This window comes from Elephantulus edwardii, unplaced genomic scaffold (assembly GCF_000299155.1).
Source record: "Elephantulus edwardii isolate Elephantulus edwardi_28Jun2011 unplaced genomic scaffold, EleEdw1.0 scaffold00326, whole genome shotgun sequence".
Classification (NCBI taxonomy): Eukaryota; Metazoa; Chordata; class Mammalia; order Macroscelidea; family Macroscelididae; genus Elephantulus; species Elephantulus edwardii.
In genome coordinates, this window is record NW_006400076.1 from 826,778 (window position 1) to 849,457 (window position 22,680).

A 22,680-nucleotide genomic window follows, 5' to 3' on the forward strand; every position below is an offset into this window, starting at 1 on the left:
CTGATATTTGACTATTTATATTTAAATTAGATAATCTAGTACAATGATTAGAAATCCACAGTGAGTAAGAAGAAAGTGGTAGAGCTCAGATTCTGGATGCATTCACTGATATGTTAGAGAATCCCTAAAATTCAGTGATGTCTACAATTCTCTGAGACAGTACTCCAGCAGATATATGCACACCCATGTTTATTGTGGCTTTGTTTACAATAGAAAAGAGCTGGAAACAACGCAAGTGCCCATCAACAAATGAATGGATAGAGAAGCTATGGTATAGTAACATAATGGAATATTATGCAGCACTGAAAATCAAAGAACTAATAAAATATTATACAAAATGGGTGACCATGGAGGACATTATGCTGAGTGAAATATCTCAGTCACAAAAAGACAAATACTGCATAATGCCACTGTTACAGAGCAGGACTGATATGGGAGTTGGGGGTTATATATACAAGAATTATTCCCTTTCTTTAAAAAATCATCTGCGAGGTTCTATCACTCAGCCATGGCCAAAAAAAAATCAAGGCTCCGGACCTTCGTGGAAAGAAGGAGGAGCTGTTAAAACAGCTGGACGATCTGAAGGTAGAGCTTTCCCAGCTGCGTGTCGCCAAAGTGACAGGTGGTGCGGCTTCTAAGCTCTCCAAAATCCGAGTTGTCCGAAAATCCATTGCCCGTGTTCTCACTGTTATTAACCAGACTCAGAAGGAGAACCTCAGAAAATACTATAAGGGCAAGAAGTACAAACCCCTGGATCTGCGGCCCAAGAAAACACGTGCCATGCGCCAAAGGCTCAACAAGCATGAGGAGAACCTGAAGACCAAGAAGCAGCAGCGAAAAGAGCGCCTTAGCGCCTGTACCCACTGTGGAAATATGCAGTCAAGGCCTGAACTTAAATAAATAAAACACAAAACTAAAAAAAAATCATCTGCAAGGGGAAACTAAGAAAAGAGGGGATAAATAATGTACACAGCATTTAAACAGATGAGGAAGAGAACTATATAAAAGGAATATATGATTAGGTACTATTGACGTGACAAGAGTCCAGAATAAGAGTTGCATAGTAAAGTGGTCTGGAGGGGGGACGACAACTGTATAACAATGAAAGAACTTTTTTCCAAAGAAAAAAGCAAACTAGGGGTGGGGGGAGCAGGGCAGGGAGGAAAATGTGCAACAATGAATGAATGGAAATCCAAGTTCTTTATAAACTTTCATTAAAATCTAAAAAAAAGAACTGTCACAAGATATTTTTTCCACATTTCAAAAAAACACACAGTTCATTCACCTAACACTAATAAGCAACTGTCCATGCTTCTTAAAGTTCTCTAATGTTAAAGAGTGAGGAGGAAGGTAGAAACGAACAGATTCTCAAGGGCTGCCTTATGACAAAAACAGCTAACAGATATAATTGAAATACACTTATAACTTAATGAATAGCTAATGAATTAATGATTAATGAATGAAGAGATTGAGTGTTAATAGCTTTAGTTTGATAGATAGTAATAACAGTAATAATTAATGAAGATATTAAAATTGTTAAGTTTTTTTATGATGATGATGATGATAATAATAATAAATAAAGAGATTGAGATTGTTAACAGCTTTGGTTTGCTTGGCTCTCAAACAATACTCTTGGGAACAGCAGCCAGGAAATTAAAAGATGAATTGCACTGGGAAAGTCTGCTGTCAAAGACCTCTCCAAAGTACTGAAGAGCAACAATATCAGTCTGGAGACTAAGGTGCACCTGAAACAGGCCATAGTCTTTGCAATTACTTGCTATACATCAGAAAGCTGGACAATGACTAGGGATTATAGAAGGAGAATTGATGTCTTTGAGCTGTGGTTCTTGATAAGAGTATTGAATATATCATGGATTGCTAGAAGAACAAACAAATTCGTCCTGGAGAGCATGAGACCAGGCTGCTCCTTGGAGGCAAGGATTCTGAAGCTTAGTCTGACATATTTTGGACATGTTGAAAGGAGGAACATCATCCTTGGGAAGAAGGAAAGATGGCACAGGAGAGAAGACCCCTGATGACATAGACTGATTCAGTGACTGGGGTAATGGGGGTAGGTGTGTCAGAGACAATAAGATTGGCACAGGATAGAGTGGGATTTAGGGCTGTCGTTCATAGGGTCGCTATGAGTTGCAGGTGACTTGACAGCACACAATAACAACAATGAATAACTAAAACAAATAAACAAGAATTTAATATTTATAAAAGGTCAGAACTCTGATAAAAGAATGAATTACTGTATTTGATTGTGTATATTTTTACATATATAATTATAGGAGCACAAACCTTGGCTATAGGTAGCTTTCAACAAATTTTGCCTCTTTTTCAAATTCTGAACTTGGATATTAATAGGTACGTAAATTTCCGAATCTAATTTTTCTTTCATCTCCTTACAATTTCTTAGTGCTTTCATCTCCATTATTAGTTTATTCTTCACCTTATAAAGCAAACATTTTGCCTTATCAATGTTGTAAATGTAACTTTTTTAAAAAAATCTACACATTTTTAGAATTTCTGCTCCAAGCTTGACTGTTTTTATGAGGGAATGGAGGTGGAGCTCTAGCGGCCTAGTGGCAAGAAGCTGTGCCACAATCCCCAAGGCATGGTTTGAATCTACCAGATGCTCTGCTGGAGAAGGAGGGGCAATCTCCTCCTGTGCCAGTCGGATCCAACTCAATGGTACACAACAACAACAACAACTAAAAGAATGGGAGCCTTTAAAGATGTTTTAGGTAATAAACATGAATTATTCTGATTCCAATTAAGATAGGATAGGGTAAAATTTTCTATGAACTAAATCAGCTGTGAAAAAGTTATGATTCCTTATACTAAATAAATGCCAGATTAAAAGAACTTAAGAACACATAGAAATATTTTTAAGTAACTTTTGTCAGTACTAATTTAACAACCATCTTTGATGTTAATAGTCTTAGTATTGAAGTAGAAACTATACGTCAGACCCCAAACATGGCCCATTAATCCTCATTCTTGTCAGTGTGGGCATCTGTCAAATAAGATTAAGTTGCAAATGTCTATAAAATAAGCAAGTCAATAGAAAATTTTTAGAAACCAAGAAATATTACCAATACCTTTTCGGGGTAAATCTGTCTTCTCTCTGCTTTGGTTAAATTGTGAGTTGCTGTTCACTTCCTTATTCATATTGTCAGTAGAGTGAAAATCCACGTTGTGTATGGTCTCACTCTCTGGAAGGTCCTGTCTTCTTATATCAATCTCAGATGTTTCTATTACTTGCGAATGAGTAAGTGTGGATAAAGCCCCACTTGAATAGCTTACTTTTTTACGTTTTTCAGCAGCTATCCTTTTATTGTCTTGTTTTTCATTCACCTTTTCCACAATACGTGTATTAGCCTGATTCACTGAAGGCACTGGTCCTCCGGGGCTATCATCCTGAGGCCTTCTGAAGGGTTCAATGGAAGTAGTCAACTCTGAAGCTTCATGTGTTGAGCATGTTCTTATACAAGCCAGAAAAGTTTGTTCAGGAATGTTAGGCGAATGATCAAAATAAGTTCCATATATAGGGTGTTCATAATTTTCAACATGTTCTTCAGAAATGAGTGTATTATCTGAATCAGGAAAAGTAACAGCTTCTTGTTGTGGAAATCTGGTTAGGCTACCTGCCTTTAATTCATTTTCCTTTGAAAATTGGTACTCAGAAGAGTGTTGAAAACTGAGTTCTTCTTTATTTGTTATATTCTCCTCACAGTTAGATTGGGTTTTGCAATTTGTAGAAGTCATCACTTCTTTAGATGCCAGAGTCTTCTCAGAAGTACAGCAATCATCACCACCACCATCATCAATATTTCCCTTTATAAAGGATGCAGAATTTTTCCACTTATTAAGTTTCTCATCATTTTTACTTGAGTTACTATTTTCATAAAACTTACAATGACTATTGTGTTGGTTTTCTTCAGTGTGAGGGGGCTCAAGAGGTAACATGATTTCGTTCTGTAAACAAAGTCCTGAAAAAGAAACTTCACTTTGGTCAATGGGCTCAAACTCCAAGAACTGTAATTCTTGTCTGTCTGATAAATTTAATCTCTGAGTGTGTGTTTCTTTGGAAGTTGAGCAAGCCTTGTTAGTGTTAATGAAGTCATTTGTCAAACTTGAAAGAGTTGGGCTCAAAGGTTTATATGACTCTTCTGAAGGGCTATCAAGTGTTTGGAGAATATGCTGCTGATGTGAAACCAATTTGTTTCTTCTTCTGGAAGAAATAACATTGACTGTTTTTCTTTGACTGTAATCTCTATCATCCATTTGAGTGTTTTTATCTTGTAAGTTTCTTCTTCCTTTGTAATTTGACATACTCGTGCTAAGATTTTCAACATTTTTGAGATTGCCCTCTCTGAATCGTTTAGTATGCATTTGGTCAAGAGTTGATTGCTTTTGCTTAAATTTACCAAATTTTGTGGTTTTGGAATCTTTTTGGTAATACTCATATATTTCTTCTTTATTTATAAATAAACCCTCTTTGCTTCCTTCATCAGCTTTAACATATTCTCCCTTCTGATTGTCGGAATTTTCATCAACACAGCAAACGCAATTTTGAGAACATAATTTTGTTTTCTATAGAAACAAAACACACAGTTAGTTCTAATTTTCAGATGAAATTCTATACTCAATTCCATGTGAACTACTGATAAATCTAACACTAATACTAGTATTAGCATCCTAGTACTTATTTTGTACTGTTTATTTCATTTCCTTTTTTTTTCTCAATATATCAGTATTTTAGCATTATTTGTCTTACTAAGGTCTGGTGGCTTAGTGGAGAAAGTGGTCCTGCCAACTGCCCAGGCAGGTAGTTCGAATCCACCAGCTCTGCAGGAGAATGATGGACAGTATCTTCCCATGAGAATAACAGCCTCTCAAAACCCAAGGGAAAGTCAGCTATGAGTTGGTTCTGACTCAAAACATAACAACAGTCAATATACTTAATTTTATAGGCTTCTTAACATTATTAAAAGATCAAAGTTTCCTTGTAAAGAAAACTTTACATGGTGCTTTATAAATACCCTCCTCTCTCATTCACTATATTCGTGGAGCTAGGTATAGAAGGGTTTATTCTTCCTGTATTTTTGAGAGACTTTATAATAGGGCAAGAAAGGATTTAGAAACAAGAAAATAGATATGCTCCCAAATTGGTCTGTACAGAAAGTTTTTTGTGAGCTGATAAAACTAAATAATGCTTCTTTTTATGCATCAGAGTCCAAGCACTAAATGAAGACTATCTGACTATTATATAAACTTAAAGGGATGGAATGACACTTTCTGATTTTGTACTGTGCTTATGCCAAAAGAAATTTGACATAACTAATAAACCTCATGAATCCATGAAGAGGAGAAGAAGAAATTGGCTTTCAATTTAGCAGTGTGCCCAGATAAGGTACATTTACTCAGTTGCTTCACAAACTAGCAGTCCATAACATTCTGATTCTCAAGTTATTATGCCAAAGTATCTTAAAAGCAAAAGTACAGTAACTGTACCTCAATAGTGATTCAACCATCTTTCTTTCTCTCTAATAATACATAAAGTATCCAGAAGAGTATCCTATAACTAAACATAAAGATACTAAACATAAAGATACCTTCTGGGGGTGCCCCTCCTCTACATCCAATGGGTCTGTGCTATTCCTTTGAGCTATAAAAAAAAAATAAAAAATAAGACACTCCATTGGTCATTTGGTCATACCAGATTTCTAAAACCCATACGATCTTTGTGATGAAAAAACACATTGAATAAACAAAGTTAAATGAACATTTTATGTTTAAATTGATACATTGAGCATTCCTATAATTTATATCCATATTTATAAGAATCTAGAAACAATTTGGAAAGAGATGAAAACAAATAAGAAAAGTTAAATAGATTCTACAAATGATAATCAATATTAAAAGTGGGCTCTGAACCGAGTCTCTTATTTTCCCACAGCACATGCGTGTGCACACACACACACACACACACACACACACATATATTCAGTAGATCATGCAGGTGTGTGCAGGCAACTTTATTAAGGGGAAAACCTTTCATGATGATTGGATTAATCATTTTCTAATATATCTGGTTAAATGATTGGCTGCTAATCAAAAGGTTGGCAATTTAAACTCACCATCAAATATGCTTCCATATATATCATGAACCTGAAAACCCAATGGCATGGCTCTGCCCTTTCCTGCAGGATTGTTCTAAGTAGGAACTGATTAAATGCTAACGGGTGGTAGAATATGTCTGCTTAAAAAAGTATTGTATTCTCTTAAAAACAAAGTACACACGCATGGAAAGGCCAATTGTTTTATTTTAAAGCACACTTTATTTCTTTTTTTTTCCTATATTGATTTTTATTTATAAACAAATTGACATAAAATAAGTCCAGATGGTAGCAGGGCAGCCTGCTGCTGATTTGCTTACAAAGGAAGCAAATGGACAGCGGAGGGGGTGGAACCAGATTCCAGCCTGGAGAACCCTCTTTTCCTCCCATCCATGTTAGCGCTTTCTTGACCTAAAATCATTAGGCCCGATCTTCTTCAGCAGCAATTATGGCCATGGCAAGGAGCCGAGGTGGAGGGCAGGCGGTCTGCGGACGGGGCAGGGCAGGAGCTTCCATTCTTGCTGCAAAGAGCCCAGTGGAAGAAGGGTGGGGAGGTGACAGTGACTCTTCTCCCCATGCTGAGTGATATGGTCAAGGCTCTAGGGTCTGTCCACTCCTAAGAGCAGTAAATTAGGAGAGTGTTCTCTGAAAAGCAGCCGGCTAATCTGGAGAGGTTCTCTCTGATTCAGAGCAACCATTCTCCCTCCTCCTGAAGCCCAGGCTCCAAAGCAAGAGGTGAATGAACTATGGGGCTGCTCAAGTGCCAGAAACAATAAATTAACAGTAAGAAAAGATTTTTTTTAAAAAGGTAGAGGTCTGCACCATCAGTTTAGAGTCTGGGGAGCTGGAGGGGAGAAAATAGGAGCAATGGGGCCATGGGATACCACACAAGGCCTAGGAAGTGGTGAGGGGACTGGGCACCACTGCCAATTCAAGATCTGGCTTCCAAGGTCTCAGGGTTGGCTCCTTCCTCCATCACTTGGCAAGGGGTACAGTCTAGACTTTTGGTGGGAGCCTGGCCACACTTGAGAAGTAAATATAGGGACCTCAGAGCTGAGGCAGGGCTGAGGGGAATAACAGCATCTGCCCTGGGCCCCACATTCTCCCTTCAGTCCTTCATGGAAGGACACATCACGGCAGAGCAGGGTAGTGGTAGCTCCGCACTGCTTTTCGGAGTCCGGAGGAAGCCTGGACTCCCACTGAGGCGCCTGGAGAGGCTGACTTGCCTGTCTTCACGGGGCTTGACCACTCGGTTGTCTAGATGCACCTCTCTCTTCAGAACTTGCCTTGTTTCAGTCGATCAATGTGGTAGGAGAGCTTGAGTGCAGGCCCCAGCTTCAGCCCCATGTACTTCATGATCATGTCACTGCGCAGCAGAAACAAGGCCTTGCCATCTATCTCATGTTTACAGAAGAGGTCAGCATGGGGTCTGAGCTGAGGATCTGCTTCCCAAACGAACTGAATCACATCCTCCACCGTCCATGAGGAGGGGTCCCGGCCACTCAGTCGAGAGCCATCCCGGCTTTCCAGGTATCTGTCTGACCCCCTGGAACATAGCCTGCACACAGCTGAGGCAGTGCTCTGTGGGAGGCCACAGGACGGAAGCAGGGGCCGGTACCCGGGGGTTCGAAGATTTTGGGAGGTGCTGACAACACGGTTGTTGGAATTCAAGGTAGAGTCCATTGAATCTGAGTGTGTCTCCAGGGACCGGGACAGAATAAAGGTTTCACCTGGTAGGTACCTGTCGTGGCTGTGGCTGTACTCTGTGGCAGTGAGTGACAAGTGAGTCTGTGTAAAGGGCTGGTTACCAAACAGATTGTCACTACGAAGGTTGTGGCAGAGTTTCTCCAGGAAGCGGAGGACGTAGGTGATGCTGTTGACTGCTGGGAGGTTGAGAGTGTGCTGTTCCCGGTCAAACATGGCTGAGATAACCTCACCACCGTGGCCCTGTTTGAGGAAGCTGAAGACAGTTTTCTGATGATAAGCACAGTCAATGCAGGCCTAGACAGCCTGCTGCAACACCACAGAAGCGTGGGCTGGCCCAAAGTGGTCAGGGAGCTGCTGGACCTTCTTCTTCTCTAGTTGGGGGCCTGTGCTGCCATTCTTGTTCAAGTAAATACAAACTGTGGGGGCCTGCATGGCTGAGCTGGGAATAGTGGCAGCATCTTGGGGCACAGTGCTGGTATCCGGTTCAGGGGTGCTGGTTGTTGGTGAGGTGGGTGGTGGGTTCAGCAAAGTCCAAGGTTTTCTCTTACTGCCAGGTTTAGGACCTCTCTTCTTTGGGAATTTCAAAGGTTCAGCTGACTTAGGTGGGGTGGTAGAGATGGGATGGGGAATTAGGGTCTTGGGTGTCCGGCCTTGCTTCTTTCCTGGTTTACGCCCCTTCTGCCCTGGTTGGTGTTCGAAGATAGTTTTGGTGTTGCTGTGGGTGCTGGGCTTCTCAGTGTTCACATCAGATGCAGGATAGGGGTTCTTTGGAATCACAACTTTCGTGCCAGGCGGCTGCAGGTTGTCTCCAGTCAAGGAACACCAGCCCACAGGGAAGATGTCCCGGGAATCAAAGCGGCACCAGTAGAAGGCCCCTCGCCACCCATCAAAAGTGACAAGCACCTCTGAGCCCCGCACCTCCCCAATGGTGGCTGGGCAGATGAAATGAGGGTTCTTCCTGTCCACTGCTTCTAGCTTCATTCCCATTTTGAAGAAGTTGTGAGAAGGAGATGGTGGTTCCTTGTGGAATATCCTGATAGGTGCCATCTCTGCTCCATTTAACGTCTTCAAAAGGAACATGGGCCAAGAGGAAGCATTTAGTCTAAATCCCAGAGGTGGCTGCAGCATACCCCCATTCTTCTCACAGTTTCCAATAGGCTGAATTTCAGCTGAGTCAACCAGGTGCCAGAAGTCATTCTTGTTGTCACTTCCATCAAGGCGCAGGCGAAGACGAGCACCTGTCAGTCCAACTACGGTGGCAATACAGGTGGATGTGGTGTTCCTGGGGTCCTGAGCTTCCAATTTCATGCTGATCTTGAATTCATTGCTTGGAGGTGTGTAGGACTGCTTGAAACAATGGACAGGTGCTGGGACTGAACATGTTTCTTTTAGGTATTTGTCCCAGGTAAAATGACCTAGTTCCAGGAAGTCGGCAGCTTCTTGATATTGGGATGTAGACTCTGATAGGTGGCCATATTTGTGTTTTCTAACATCATTCCAATCTATTACACTAGGCTGCATAGTCGATGAACTAAAACTGGTCAAGAAGCTAAGAGGCTTGGATTTATCCCTGGATCCACCAATACCTTGCTCTCAAATCCAGCAAGTTATCGCCTCTGCATGTTAATGTCTCCATCTTTTTGAGGCTCTGATGCTTGTATAACATCAGCTATGTCAAGTAGGACACCATTCCTCTTTAGCAAGATGGAGAAATCTGCGGGCGCGGCGGCGGCGACAGGGGCGCTGAGAGGCTCACTCCCTTTCCGCCGCCATGTTTCCGCTGCGCAGGGAGGGAGGACGTGAGCTGAGGGAAGGCGGGGGCGGCTCTGGAGAGCCGCCGGCGGGTGGCGGGGGGCTCCACACTTTATTTCTTAAAAACATTTTTAATATTGGCAAAGAATACTGAATAGTCTGTGGACTGCAAAAAAAAAAAACCAAAACTAAACTGTCTGAGCAGTTGTGCAGCTAGAATGTTCCACATTAGAGAGGATGGTGAAACTGCAAGGAGTGTAATGGCTTTAAAATCATGTCCACAAATTCTTTGATATTCTTTCTCTCAATAGAAGGAACCTAATTCTACTCCCTTAATTATGAACTAGACTTAATAATGTACCTCTAATTAAGAGTATATATGAGCCAGATGGTATATTCCTTCCAAATTTAGGTTATAAAAATATAATAGCTGTATGCTCATTTTCTCTTTCACATGGATCACTTGCTCTGAGCCATACTGTCTGTCAGCTTTCACCCTGCGGAAAGTAACTGAAGCCACCATCCAATAATCTGTAAAGAACTAATGTGAGTCTGAAAACAGATTTTCCAGCCTTAGTCCAGTCACGAGATGAATGAAGCACTTGCCAGTAGCTTTACTGCAATTTTGTGAAAAATTCTGATTCAGAATCACCCAACTAAATTGCTCTTAGAATCCTGACTCTCAAAAACTGTGTGGCAGATAACAAATATCATTATTCTAAGTAACTAAGATTTGAGATAACTAAATAGGGAAGGGGGTGAAGGGAGCAATATGAAGTAGTAAACAGGGAAGTCTAGGCCACATCTGAAAGGATATATTTGAGCTAAGACTTAAAAGGAAATGTAGAAAACATATCTGAGAAGCATAAAAGAGGTCAGAGTGTTATAATTGAGTAATGGAGAAAGAGAGTGGCAAGAAGAGAGGTTAACTGATGGAAAGGTGAACTGATGCAGAGATTTGTAAAGATCATTATGAAGGCCATCTGTAAAGTTTTGCAAAGACCATTGTGAAGATGTTGGCTTTGTTCCTAGATGAAATGGAGAGCAAGCCACTTGAACAGAAAAGTGTTACGATTTTACAGAAGAAAAAAAAAACAAAAGCCCTAACAGATGTATTAGAGGAGTATGAGGGGGGGGGGAATCCATGTATTTAAACCATTTTTATACAATATATTAACTGACTGTATCAAACAATTGTCCACAGTCCATTTATTGACCAGGGGAGCTCTGGTGGGTTAGTGAGTTGCAATGCTAACTGAAAAGCCATGCCTCTCTGGCAGATCAAATCTACCTCATGGGAGAGATGTGCACACTCTCCTCCTCTGCTATTTACACATTGAAGATCTGTAGTCAGCTATCAGATGGTTCGACCTTGATGGCAAGAGTACTGACATCAAGTTTTTCTCTAGTTCAATTCAGTGGTGTAATGTGGACAGGAAGTCTAAGGTACTGCCACAAAAAAAAAAAAAAGATTCCTATGGGGTGGAAAGAACTAATTCTGGCCATATTCACTGAAAAGAGTAAAGAAGAAATACATATTATACAATATTATATTATTTTGTCAAAACAGTATGGGTGATGGTGTTGACGAAACTCAGAACTTTATAAAATTTCTTTAAATACTTAAAATGTAAAACCCGGAGCAAGGTACATAAAATACAGTTATCATTACTGTATATTTTTTTAGATTCCTTCCATTATGTGCATTTACAAATGAGTCCGTGTATTCTATTAAAGCCACTGAATGAAGATACCACTAAATAGAGTTCACTCAAAACTTAGGAGAATGTATATGAACTTGTACGTAAACTAGTATAAAATATTAAAAAAATAAATTTTAAAGAAAAAGACAACTCGTGACTGAAAATGAGATTTTAAAAAACTTAGGAGAAAAAGAAATTGCTATAATTCTAAGTTCAGTTAACAGTGTGACAGATAAAACAAGGCAGTTTAATTTTACCATATTTAAGGCGCCTTTGATGTTTAGGAAGGTATCTCTCAAGGAGATGTTGCATATGTGAATCCTTGGCTTCATCCAAAGCACTCTTTCCACTCTCACTTCTAAATAATGGATCTGCACCATTCAGGAGAAGTAACTCTGCCACCTAGAGGAAGAGTAGCCATGCTAAAGCACTCAAGTAAAAAAAGATAACAGTGAATTTGCATACAATTCTTGTTATTGTTGCTGTATGCTGTAGAATTGCTTGTGACTCATAGCAACCGTATGTGCAGTAGCCTTGAAACATGCTCTATATTGTGGCAACTCTAGTGTCTCTGACACACCTACCTCCATGACCTCAGTCACTGTATCAATCCATTTCCTTGATAGTCTCCCTCCATCCATCCACCCATCCAAACATGATGACCCTCACCAAGGACTGGTCCCTCCTTGTAGCATGGCCAAAATATGTCAGATGAAGCACCTGAACCCTTGCCTCCAAGGAGGAGACTGCTTCACCTTCTCTAGGATGAACTTGTTTGTTCTCCTGTCAGTCCATGGTATATTCAACACTCTTCTTCAGCACCACAGTTCAAAGACATTAATTCTCTTCCTGTCATCGCTAACCATTGTCCAACTATCTGATGCACAGGAAGCAATTGCGAAGCCTGGGTCAGGCAAACCTTGGTCTCCAGACTGACGACACTGTTGCTCTTCAGTACTCTGGAGAGGTCCCAGACAGCCAACTTTCCCAATTCAATTCATTTCTTGATTTCCTGGCTGCTGGTACCAAGAGTGCTGATTGTGAAGCCAAACAAACTAATGCTGTTAACAATTTCAATCTCTTCTGAATCCATCATGATGCTTCCAATTGGCCCAATGGTAAGAATCTTTGTTTTCTTGATGTTGGGATTCAATCCATATTGAAGGCTGCAGTTTTTGATCTTCTGCAGGAAAAGCTTCAGGTCCTCCTCAGTTTCAGGAAGCAGGGTTGTGTCATCTGCATTAACACAGGGTGTTGATGAATCTTCCTCCAATCCTGATGCTACATTCCTCCTCATATAGCCTAGAGTGCCAGATGATCTGTTCTGCATATAGACTGAAAAGGTATGGAGACAGACTACATCCCTGGCGTACCCTTCCCAATTTTGAACCATGCAGTGTCTGTTCTGATGACTGCCTCCTGGTCCAAGTATAGGTTTTGCATAAGCACAATCAAATGTTCTGGGATTCCCATTCTTCTCAAAGCCAGCCACAGTTTGTTGTGATCACACAGTCAAACACCTTTGCATAATCAATGAAACACAGATAAACATTCTTCTGGTACTCCCTGCTTTCAGCCAAGATCCATCTAACACTAGCTATAATATCTCCTCTAAATCCAGCCTGCACATCTGTCAGTTCTCTGCTGACGTGCTGCTCCAGTCATTTTTGTATAATTTTCAGCAGAATCTTGCTTGCATGTGCTATTAATGATATTGTTCGGTAATTTCCACACTCTGTTGGGTCACCTTTCTTTGTAATGGGAACAAATACAGATCTCCTCTAGTCAGTTGGCCAGGTGGTTGTCTTCCAGATTTCTTGGCACAACTTAGTGAGCGCATCCAGGGTAGCATCTGTTCACTGAAATATGTCAATTGGTAAGCCATCAATTCCTGCAACCTTGTTTTTTGTCAATTCTTTCAGAGCATCTTGAACTTCTTCCTTCATCACCACAGATTCTTGCTCATACGTTGTTTCATGAAATTCTTCTGTGTCAGTCAATTGCTTCTGGCATAGTAACTCTGTATTCTCCTTCCATCTTCTTTTAATACTTCTTGGATCATTTAATGTTCTGTGCAAAGTATTGCAACTCATGGCTTGAGTTTGTTTTTCAAATTCCTTCAGCTTACATACTTTTGGTATATTGTTAAGAAGTGCCAGTTCTTAGATGGGGATATCATTCTGGAAAAGGTGGAGGGTCAGAGGAAGAAAGGAAGATCCTCAATAAGATGAACTGACACAGTGACTACAGCAATGGCCTTGAGCATACCAGAGATCACAAGAATACACAGGATAGAGCAAGGTTCAGATCTGTTTTTCATTGCATTGCGATGAGTTGTAGTTGACTTGATGGCACCTAACTACAATTACAACATCAAATCTCTGTACCAAACTGTTTATGTGTTGCTATTGATTCGTAATTTGCAGATTTACAAATGCCTTTTTATAAAAGTGAGAGATATGGAAAGAGAAGGAAAAGAACAGAAAGCATATCTTTAAGGGTGAGTATTCTATTTTTCTTTCAAAGATAATTTCTTATTTTTAATAGGAAATTAACAAATATGATTCAAAACAAAACAGGCTCCAAAAAATATTTGGGGGAAAAGAAACAACATACCACACACAAAATTTTTCCTTCTTTTTGTCCTCCAGCTTTTGAATTGACTTTTTTCTGAGCCACCTTTGGATACAGTTTCTTCTGAAATTTTCCAGTTAGTCTACTTCAACATGAATGTAAATGTATACATATGCACATTTTTTTAAACAACTAGCCGTCCATATATACTATATACAGTGGCAAAGGGCCCTAGAGATTGTTCTATATCTGTGTAGACCAAACTTTCTCATTCTACATAAATAATGTAGCCTATTATATGAATGTACTAAAACTTAGTTAATGATTATTTTTTATAGATGTTTAAGATCCTTATAAGCTTTAGTATAGATTTTTATTTTCTTTTATATTCTTAGTGCTTGTTGCAGTATCTGGTATAAAATGAAGTTAAAGAAATGTTGTTTAATAAAAGAAGGTAGGTCAAAGAAGACAGAAGTCTTAAAGGAATATTATAAACACAGGAAATCTGAGTATCTGTAAATTGCAATATCTGAAAATAAAACACATGTGCCTATTTTCTTTTCTAAAAAAAGCATTTTGGCCTACTGAAATAGTTTGATGCTTTTTTCTCGTTTTCAATATTAACATTGATATTAATTTTCCAAGTTTTGTGTCATTCACAAATATTATAGGTATACTTTTCTCATCACCTTCCTATAATAGTAAAAGTATAATAATAAAAGCAATACATTACTAAAGTCTTTCAAGAAGTTACAGCATACTTATCTTTTTACAGTAATAAAGTAAGAAGTCTCAGGTATATCTTTTGAGATTACCTTTTATCATTTCTGTATTCTAGATTGTGTGGAACTGTGTGTGTGGGGGGGGTAGGGAGAAAAATAGAGACTGTTTCTTTTCCATATCAATGTCAATGCTTAAATATAAGCAATATTCACATGTCACAAAAATTGTAAGATAATAAAAACATGTTGTTGTTGTTGTTGTTGTGCACTGTAGAGTTGGAACCGACCCATAGCTCTCCCTCCAGCAGGTTTTCAGAAGCAGTTAATCGCACAGGAGGAGAATGCCCAAGTTTCCCCTGTGGAGCAGCGGGTGGCCTCGCACCATGTACCTTCGGGATTGCAGCGTGGTTTCTTGCCACTAGGCCACCAGAGCTCCCTAATAAAAACATACTAAATGGAAAGTTAAGTTTCTCTCAGACTTATTGTGGTAAATTGAAAAACATATTCCCTATTCAACAAGCCCCACCTAGGTTCTTGGGATATTTAATGCCAGCTGAATCCGGTCTCTGGCTGCTGGATGCAAAGTAGGTTTGAGGACTCCAAGCACACGTGGTAGTTTTTTGGGGCCCACGTGGGGGTTGGCAGAGCGGACTTGCCAGATGAATGGGGGTCTGGGGCAGGGAGTTTCCCAGCATTTGGGCGTGCCAGGCTGCTAAGAGACTGTAGGGCCCTCGGGCAGTCTTTCATTGCTTTTGTTCAGACATTCCTCTAGGTCTATAGCCCTGGTGTACAAGTTGCTGTACAGCGGTCACTTGTGGTTGCTGTGAGGCTGAACACTGTGACACTGATGTGTCAAATGCGTTAATGGCTGGTTACCCAATGTGGACAGAGAGTGGGGTGGAGCTCCCCAATTAAAACAAGCTTGGAAGGAGGAGTGGCATCCACTTCCCTAACAGCTTGCCTCCGGAAACCCTATGAACCTGGAAGGGGATGAAAGGCACCCAAGCGTTGAGGACACTCCTTCATAGGGTCACTATGAATCACCTTGGACTGAAAGACACTAAACAACAACAACATCAAAACCAAAACCATTCACATGCTAATCCCTAGAATCTGTAAATGTTACTTTATTGGGGGGCGGGGGAGGGGAAGGGTCTTAGTGTAGATCTGGTTAAGCTCAGAACTTTGAGATGAGAAGATTATGCTGGTGGGCCCTGAATGTCATCATGTATCCTTAAAAGAGAGAGGTAGAGGGAAATTCTTTTACTCCTCTCTTTTATACACACGAAAGTAAAGGGTGAGGTGAAGAAAGAGGTAGCGATTGGAGTGACACAGCCATAAACCAAGGAATGCTTGACGCCATGAAACAACAATCACATTGTCCTCTAGAGCCTCTGGAGGGAATGCAGCCTTGCTGCCACCTTGATTTTACTTCAAGGATAATGATCTCTAACTCTTGGACTTCCAAACTATGAGAGAAAAAATTTTTTGTGTTTAAAGTCATTGCATTTATGGTAATCTGTTACAACAGCTACAGAAAACTAATAGAAACTTTGGTGCTGGAAAATATCTAGATTACACTAAACTGTTAGAATGCTCCTTAGATGGAAAGATAGCATAACTTAATCTATTTTGGACATGTACTTATGAATGACCAGTCCCTGGAGAAGGACACATCACATTTGGTAAAGCAGAGCATTAGCAAAACCATGAACACCTATAATAAGATAGACTGACACAGGAGCTACAACAATGGACTCAACCACAGTAATTATGGTGACAATGGCATAGAGATGAGCAGTGTTTCATTCTATATCATTGTACATATGGTTGCTATAAGTTAGAACTGACTTGGCATGCTTAACAACACTACCACCATGAACAGCCAACTGGTAAAATGCAGATGTTTAAAAGTCTGTCAGTAAGGAGAGCTCAGGAAGAATGACGAACACAGTAGAGAAAACTGGCATCATGTCAGAGAATATGTGCATCATCATAAGCAGGATGTTGGTAGCAATATGGATGCTAACAGTTATCTTTCTCAAGAGTCAGTAGGAAATGAAGAACACGTATGGGAGACTGTAAGAGAGATTTCTGCTACATAGTGCCAAAAACTACGCTAAATTATGTTGCATAATTTAGAACTTGTGAGCTATGAACTTGGATATTTAGCTGATGGTATTTTTTATCCAAGTACAGAAGAAGGTAGAATTTGATTTCTTCTTGCTGCTTATAGTAAAATGTGAAAAGAAAGAAAGAAATTGAGGGGAAAATTAAGCGTAACAAAACCAATAGGTAATAATCTGGGAATTTCCAGATTGGAAAAGATCTAATAAGAAATTAGGATATTCATAATTAAGAGAGTCCTGGGGAAAAAGTCAAGGCTATGACTGGAAAACTACAGTTAGGATTGAAGAAATCAGAAATGTGACTGATAGACCTATTCCTCCATCTCTGCAGAAGCTAGGAATAGAGATTAATTTATCCAAGAACTATCTATGAAGGATCATTTTGTCTAAAAGCATGGATCCCTATGACATACATGGAGCATAAAGGCATTTTGTGAGAGTAATACAAAATAAAAAGACTACAGCATTTCTATAGACAAGTACAGACTGATAAAAGCACTCAAGGGCAGCAAAGGGGCTCGAGTATATAAGAGATAAGGAGGATGGCATAGGATAGGACAAGGTTCAGTCTGTTGTTTAGAGGGTGATACCAGACTTGGGTGTGATGGCACCCAACAACAATATCCAGGTATAAAACCAAAGGAGGAAAATCAACCAGAAACGTAATGAGGATATTACAGAGACGCAAAGTGTATGGATAAAATCAGAAAGAAGCCTATATGCATGCTTATGGCTATGTTCTCTTAGGAACATCTGAAAATACAAAGTACTGAGTGAATGGCCCCTCATAAGTCTCTGAAAAATGAAATGAGTCTTTAAGGCACAATAGATGCAACAGCAAAAGGTAACAACTTCTCTGGTTACGAACTTGGAGACAGGACTGTATATTATCCAATTTGTCTATTGTTGTTATGTGCCATAGAGTCACCTGCAATTTATTAACAACCTTTTGTACAACAGCTCTGAAGAGTACGCTATTCTGAACCAATCTCACTTTCTCCAACACACCTACCATTATTATTCTAGTTACTGTGCCAATCCATGTCATCCAGGATGTCCCTCTCCTGCACTGTTCTTCCACCCTTCCAAGCATGTTGTCTTTCTCCAAGGACTGGTCCCTCCTGGCAACATGTTCAAAATATGTGAGATGGACTTTCAAAATCTCTGCTTCTAAGGAGCAGCTTAGAGACAGACTTGTTTGTTCTCTTGGCAGTCCATGTTCAGTGCTCTTCTCCAGCACTCAAAAGGCACTGATTTTTTCTTCTATCATCTTTAGTCATTGTCCAACTTTCAGATGCATAGCAAATAACTGCAAATGCTATGGCTTGGATCGGGCACACCTTAGTCTCCAGACTGACTTCATTGCTCTTCAGCACTCTGGAGAGGTTCCTGACAGCAGATTTTCCAAATGCAATTCATGTTTTGATTTCTTGACTTCTGGTGCCAAGAGTGTTGATTGTGGAACCAAGCAAGCTGAAATTGTTAACAATCTCAATATCGTCTCCATCTATCACGGTGTTGTCAACTGGCCTAGTGGTGAGAACTTTGTTTTCTTGACCCTGAACTTCAATCCATATTGAAGACTGCAGTTCTTGACAGCAAACGCCTTAGGTCCTCCTCAGTTTTGGCAAGCAAGGCTGTGTTATTTGCACAATGCAGATTGTTGATGAGTCTTCCTCCAATCCTAATGCCAGATTCCTCCTCATAAAGTTCAAGAAGCTGAACAGAAGATTTTAAAGGACAACTTGAGAAGACAAAGCAAAGTTTTATAATTAATGTTTAAAGAACTAGAGTCATAAAATCAAAGGGATGAACTCACTCAGCATTTCTTAGGCTGAAGTAACTTAAGGTATGGCAGATCTTATGCTAGGCAGAACACTAAATGATCCAAGAAGTAGCAAAACAAGATGGAAGGAGTACACAGAGTCACTGTACCAGAAAAAATTGGCTGACATGAAAGAATTTCAAGAAACAACACATGATCAAGAGGCAATGGTGATGGAGGAGAAAGTTCAAGCTGCTATGGAGGAACTGGCAAAAAAAACAACTCCCCAGAAATTAATGAATACCAACTGACATACTTGAACAAATAGATGCAGCCCTAGATGTGCTCATGAGATTGTGCCAAGAAATCTGGAGGCCAACCTAGCCAACTGACTGGAAGAGATCCATATTTATTTCTATTCCAAAAAAGGGTGATCTGACAGAGTTTGGAAATTATCAAACATATCACTAATTCCACATGCAAGCAAGATCCTGAAGATTATCCAAAAATGACAGAGAACTGCCCAATGGGTTTGGACTGCAAGCTGGGTTTTAGAAGAGGTCATGGCACTTTGGACATTATAGGCAATGTCAGAAGGATCTTAGCCAAAGCAGAGAATATTAGAGGGCTGTCTAGCTGTGTTTTATTGGCTATGCAAAGGTGTTTGACTGTGTATATCACAAGTAATTGTGGCCAACCTTGAGAATAATGAGAAACCCAGAACACTTTATTTTGCTTATGCGAAACCTATACTTGTCAGTAATGTCAGAACGGAGCAAGAAAACACTGCATAGTTCAAAATCAAGAAAGGAGTGCATCAGGGATGTGTTGTGTCTACATTATCTTTTCAATCTATCCAATTTTTCCAGAGAAAGAAAAAAAGAACAAAGAACAAATGGGAAGAACCTCAGAGAAATGGGAGACATCATTGAGCACAATGGTATACACAAAATGAGAGTTCCAGAGGAGAAATGAAAATAAAATTTTTTTTAAAAAAATTTTAGAAGAAAAAGCCTCAAAATTTGATGAAAAATATTAACTACCCATCCAAGAAGCTTAATGAACTCCAAATAGTATTAATACAAAGGAATAAGCACTTCTACAAATCACAGTCAAAATGCTAAAAGCCAAAGATAAAATTCTGAAAGCAGTAAGATAAAAACAATTTCTAACTTCAACAAGAATTCCAATAAGATTAATAACCAATTTTTCTCATTGTAGAAATAGCATCCAGAAGGCAGCTTGATACCCTAGCGTACTTGCTAAAAGCGAAAGAAAAAACTGTCAACTAAGAGTCTGATAAGAGGTAAGATGTCTTTCAAAAATGGAGACAAAAATTGCCTAGTGCTACATGGTCATCCATGCATATTTCTGTAGAAGTCTACTGGAGAGAGAATCCTATGAAACATGAAAGAGGAAAAACGTAAAATTCCCTAAACTCCTAAATTATTGTTACCACAATTAGAATGAGTCCTGTAGGAGAAAGATAAGCAATCTCCTCCTATACAAGTCATAGCCTCTGAGTACTCTCTAGAGGGTTAACCATGTATTGGTTCCAACTACACAATACATACAACACAACTACGTAATGCTCTGTCTAGCTATACCAGAACTCTTGGCAACCTTCCTGCCTCTACTTGCGTTAATTATTTCTTTATATATATTTTAAACAGATCTTTCTAAACTCAGTTGATTAGTTGCCTTTTAGTAATTCTTGGGGTTTTGAACTTACAAGCAATGTCCAAACCGGCCAGTGCCTGCAATTTAATGTGCCTGGACCAGAAAAATGTATATGAAGCTCAGAACATTAAGTGGCTTCTGAAATAAATTGATATGCTGGAATTGTTTTTGTTTTGTTTTGTTTTTGGTGTGTTGTTTTGTGTTTTTTTTTTTTGCTGGAATTGTTTAATATTACTATTTATTGCAGTTAATATTAACTAACAGATACAGTATTTTTATAATTCAACAAACAATCCAGCCGAACTGGTGTGTACTGGCTAATCATTATCTCCCAGAAACATTCATGTCTTATGCTGACTCTGAAAAGGACACCAGCTTCCATAATTTTGCAAACCTCACATAAGAGGTGGACTCTGGTTCCAGTAAAACTCTAGAAGAAGTAAAAGAAAAAAATACAACAAAATCCCAACCAATCAACCAACCCACTGCTAACAGTTGATTCCAACTGATGAAGACCATCCATTAAGTGTCTAAAGGTTGTAAAGATCACAAGAGGAAACTAACCATCCTTCTCCCTCAGCATAGCTAATAGACATAAACTGCTGATGTTTAAGTTAGTGGTCAGATACATTATCCATCACACCACTAGTAATTTTTAATCTTAAAAAGTACCATATGAAAAGAGTCTTAAAGAATACAAGTTTTGCAATCCCAGAGGTGAGCAGTTCTAATCCACCAGATGCTCTGCTGGAGAAGGAGGGACAATTTCCTCCTGTACCAGTCAGATCTGATTTGACGATACACACACAAAATATAATAAAAATTTTAAAAAAATTAAAAAAGAATAAAAGTTTTAAAACATATTTGTATAATCAAAACATGTTCCATGTAATTACTAACACTTCTGTGACCATAGAGCATATAGTGCCTACCTATGTGTCATGCCTTAGGGTTGAGGGTATTCCACCAATTCCAGGACCAGAGATCCTTTGGAACATATGTATCCTATGGCCCACTGCTGTTTTATGTATTGTCAAGTAGTCTATGACTCTAGCAACCCTATGACCAACAGATATGAATCCTGTCATATCGTATGTCATCCTCACCATCTTCTTCACACTTGAGTCTTTTGTCACAGTCACTGTGTCAATCCATCTATTGAGGGTCTTCCTCTTTTACACTGACCTTCCACTTTTCCAAGCAAGATGAAAGTGCTTCTCCAAGGACACCCTCTTACTAACATGCCAAAAGTATTGAAGATGGATTTTCACCACCTTTGCCCCCAAGAAGCAAGCACCCTGGTTTCACTTTCCCCAAGGCAGATCTGTTTGTTCTCTTGGCAGTCCATGGGATATTCAGTACACATCTCCAAAACCACAACTCAAAGGCTTTGCTTCTTCTGTCACTCTTATTCTTTGTCCAACTTTTAGATGCATAGCAAGTAATTGAGAAGACCATGGCTTGGATCTGGGTTACTTTAGTCTTTAAATTGGCATCATCGCTCTTTAGTACTCAGAAGAGGTCCCTGACAGCAGATTTTTCACAATACAACTTGTCTTTTGATTTCTTAACTGCTGGTACCAAGGGTTTTGGTTGTGGATCCAAGTAAGATGAAACCATTGATAACTTCAATCTTCTCTCCATCTTTCATGATGTTGCCTATTAGTCCTGTGGTGAAGATTTTTGTTTTCTTAATGTTGAGATGTAATTCATACTGAAGGTTGCAGTATTTGATCTTCTGTAGCAAGCACTTCAAGTCACCATACTTTCAATGAGCAAAGTTGGGTTGTATAAAAATCCATGTTACCTCAATTTTTTCCCCCATTTCATCGAAAATTCCTTCCATTACTGAAAACACATGGTATCAATAACAACAAAAGAATTCAAAGCAGGAAGTAATAAAAGGATCAACAGTGATATGTAAAATGCTACATATGGTATATTAGGCATATCAACAATCATCACACAATAACATTTATAACAAATTCTAAGTTTTCGTTCACTAAATAGATCAAAACAAAATTTTGATGTTAGAGTTTTTATTGTAGAGTCTGATTTACAACTAAAAGCATCACAGTACCTTATAATGCCCACTCATCACAGCATCATGTAGTGGGGTGATCTGATACCTTCCTTTGATATTTACATCTGCTCCACCTTTTAAGAGTTCATTTGCTATCCGATAAAATCCTCCTGCACTAGCTTCATGAAGTGCTGTCCAACCTATTTCACAAAAGAAGACAATATTGTTTATATTTAGAATTATTTTTGTCCACAAACGTCACTTTTATTTCTGTTCTGGCCCAGTGGAAACCTGTAATGGGGTCACAACACACAACATCCCACAGACCAGCCAACCAGGGGGGAGACTCGGGAGCGAGACTGGAGGAGAGACCAGGCCGGAGCCGGGAGAGCCCTTCAGTATATTTAGCATCTTAACGTGTTTTTTTACCTTGGCTTTTAATTCTATCTTGTTTCTACATAAATATTTTGAGTATGTAAGGCAAAATAATCTTATGA

At 39.4% G+C, this 22,680-nt stretch overlaps 1 protein-coding gene and 1 pseudogene across 1 annotated transcript in view; both read right to left on the minus strand.

The window, feature by feature from the left end:
• ANKRD31 (ankyrin repeat domain 31) overlaps nt 1–22,680 on the minus strand; it is a 246,018-nt gene that overhangs the window by 95,596 nt on the left and 127,742 nt on the right. The window contains 4 exon segments of the mRNA XM_006901438.1: nt 3,108–4,602; nt 5,625–5,677; nt 11,548–11,692; nt 22,241–22,383. Coding sequence (XP_006901500.1) covers nt 3,108–4,602; nt 5,625–5,677; nt 11,548–11,692; nt 22,241–22,383 — 1,836 coding nt within the window.
• LOC102864294 lies at nt 7,404–9,356 on the minus strand (annotated as a pseudogene).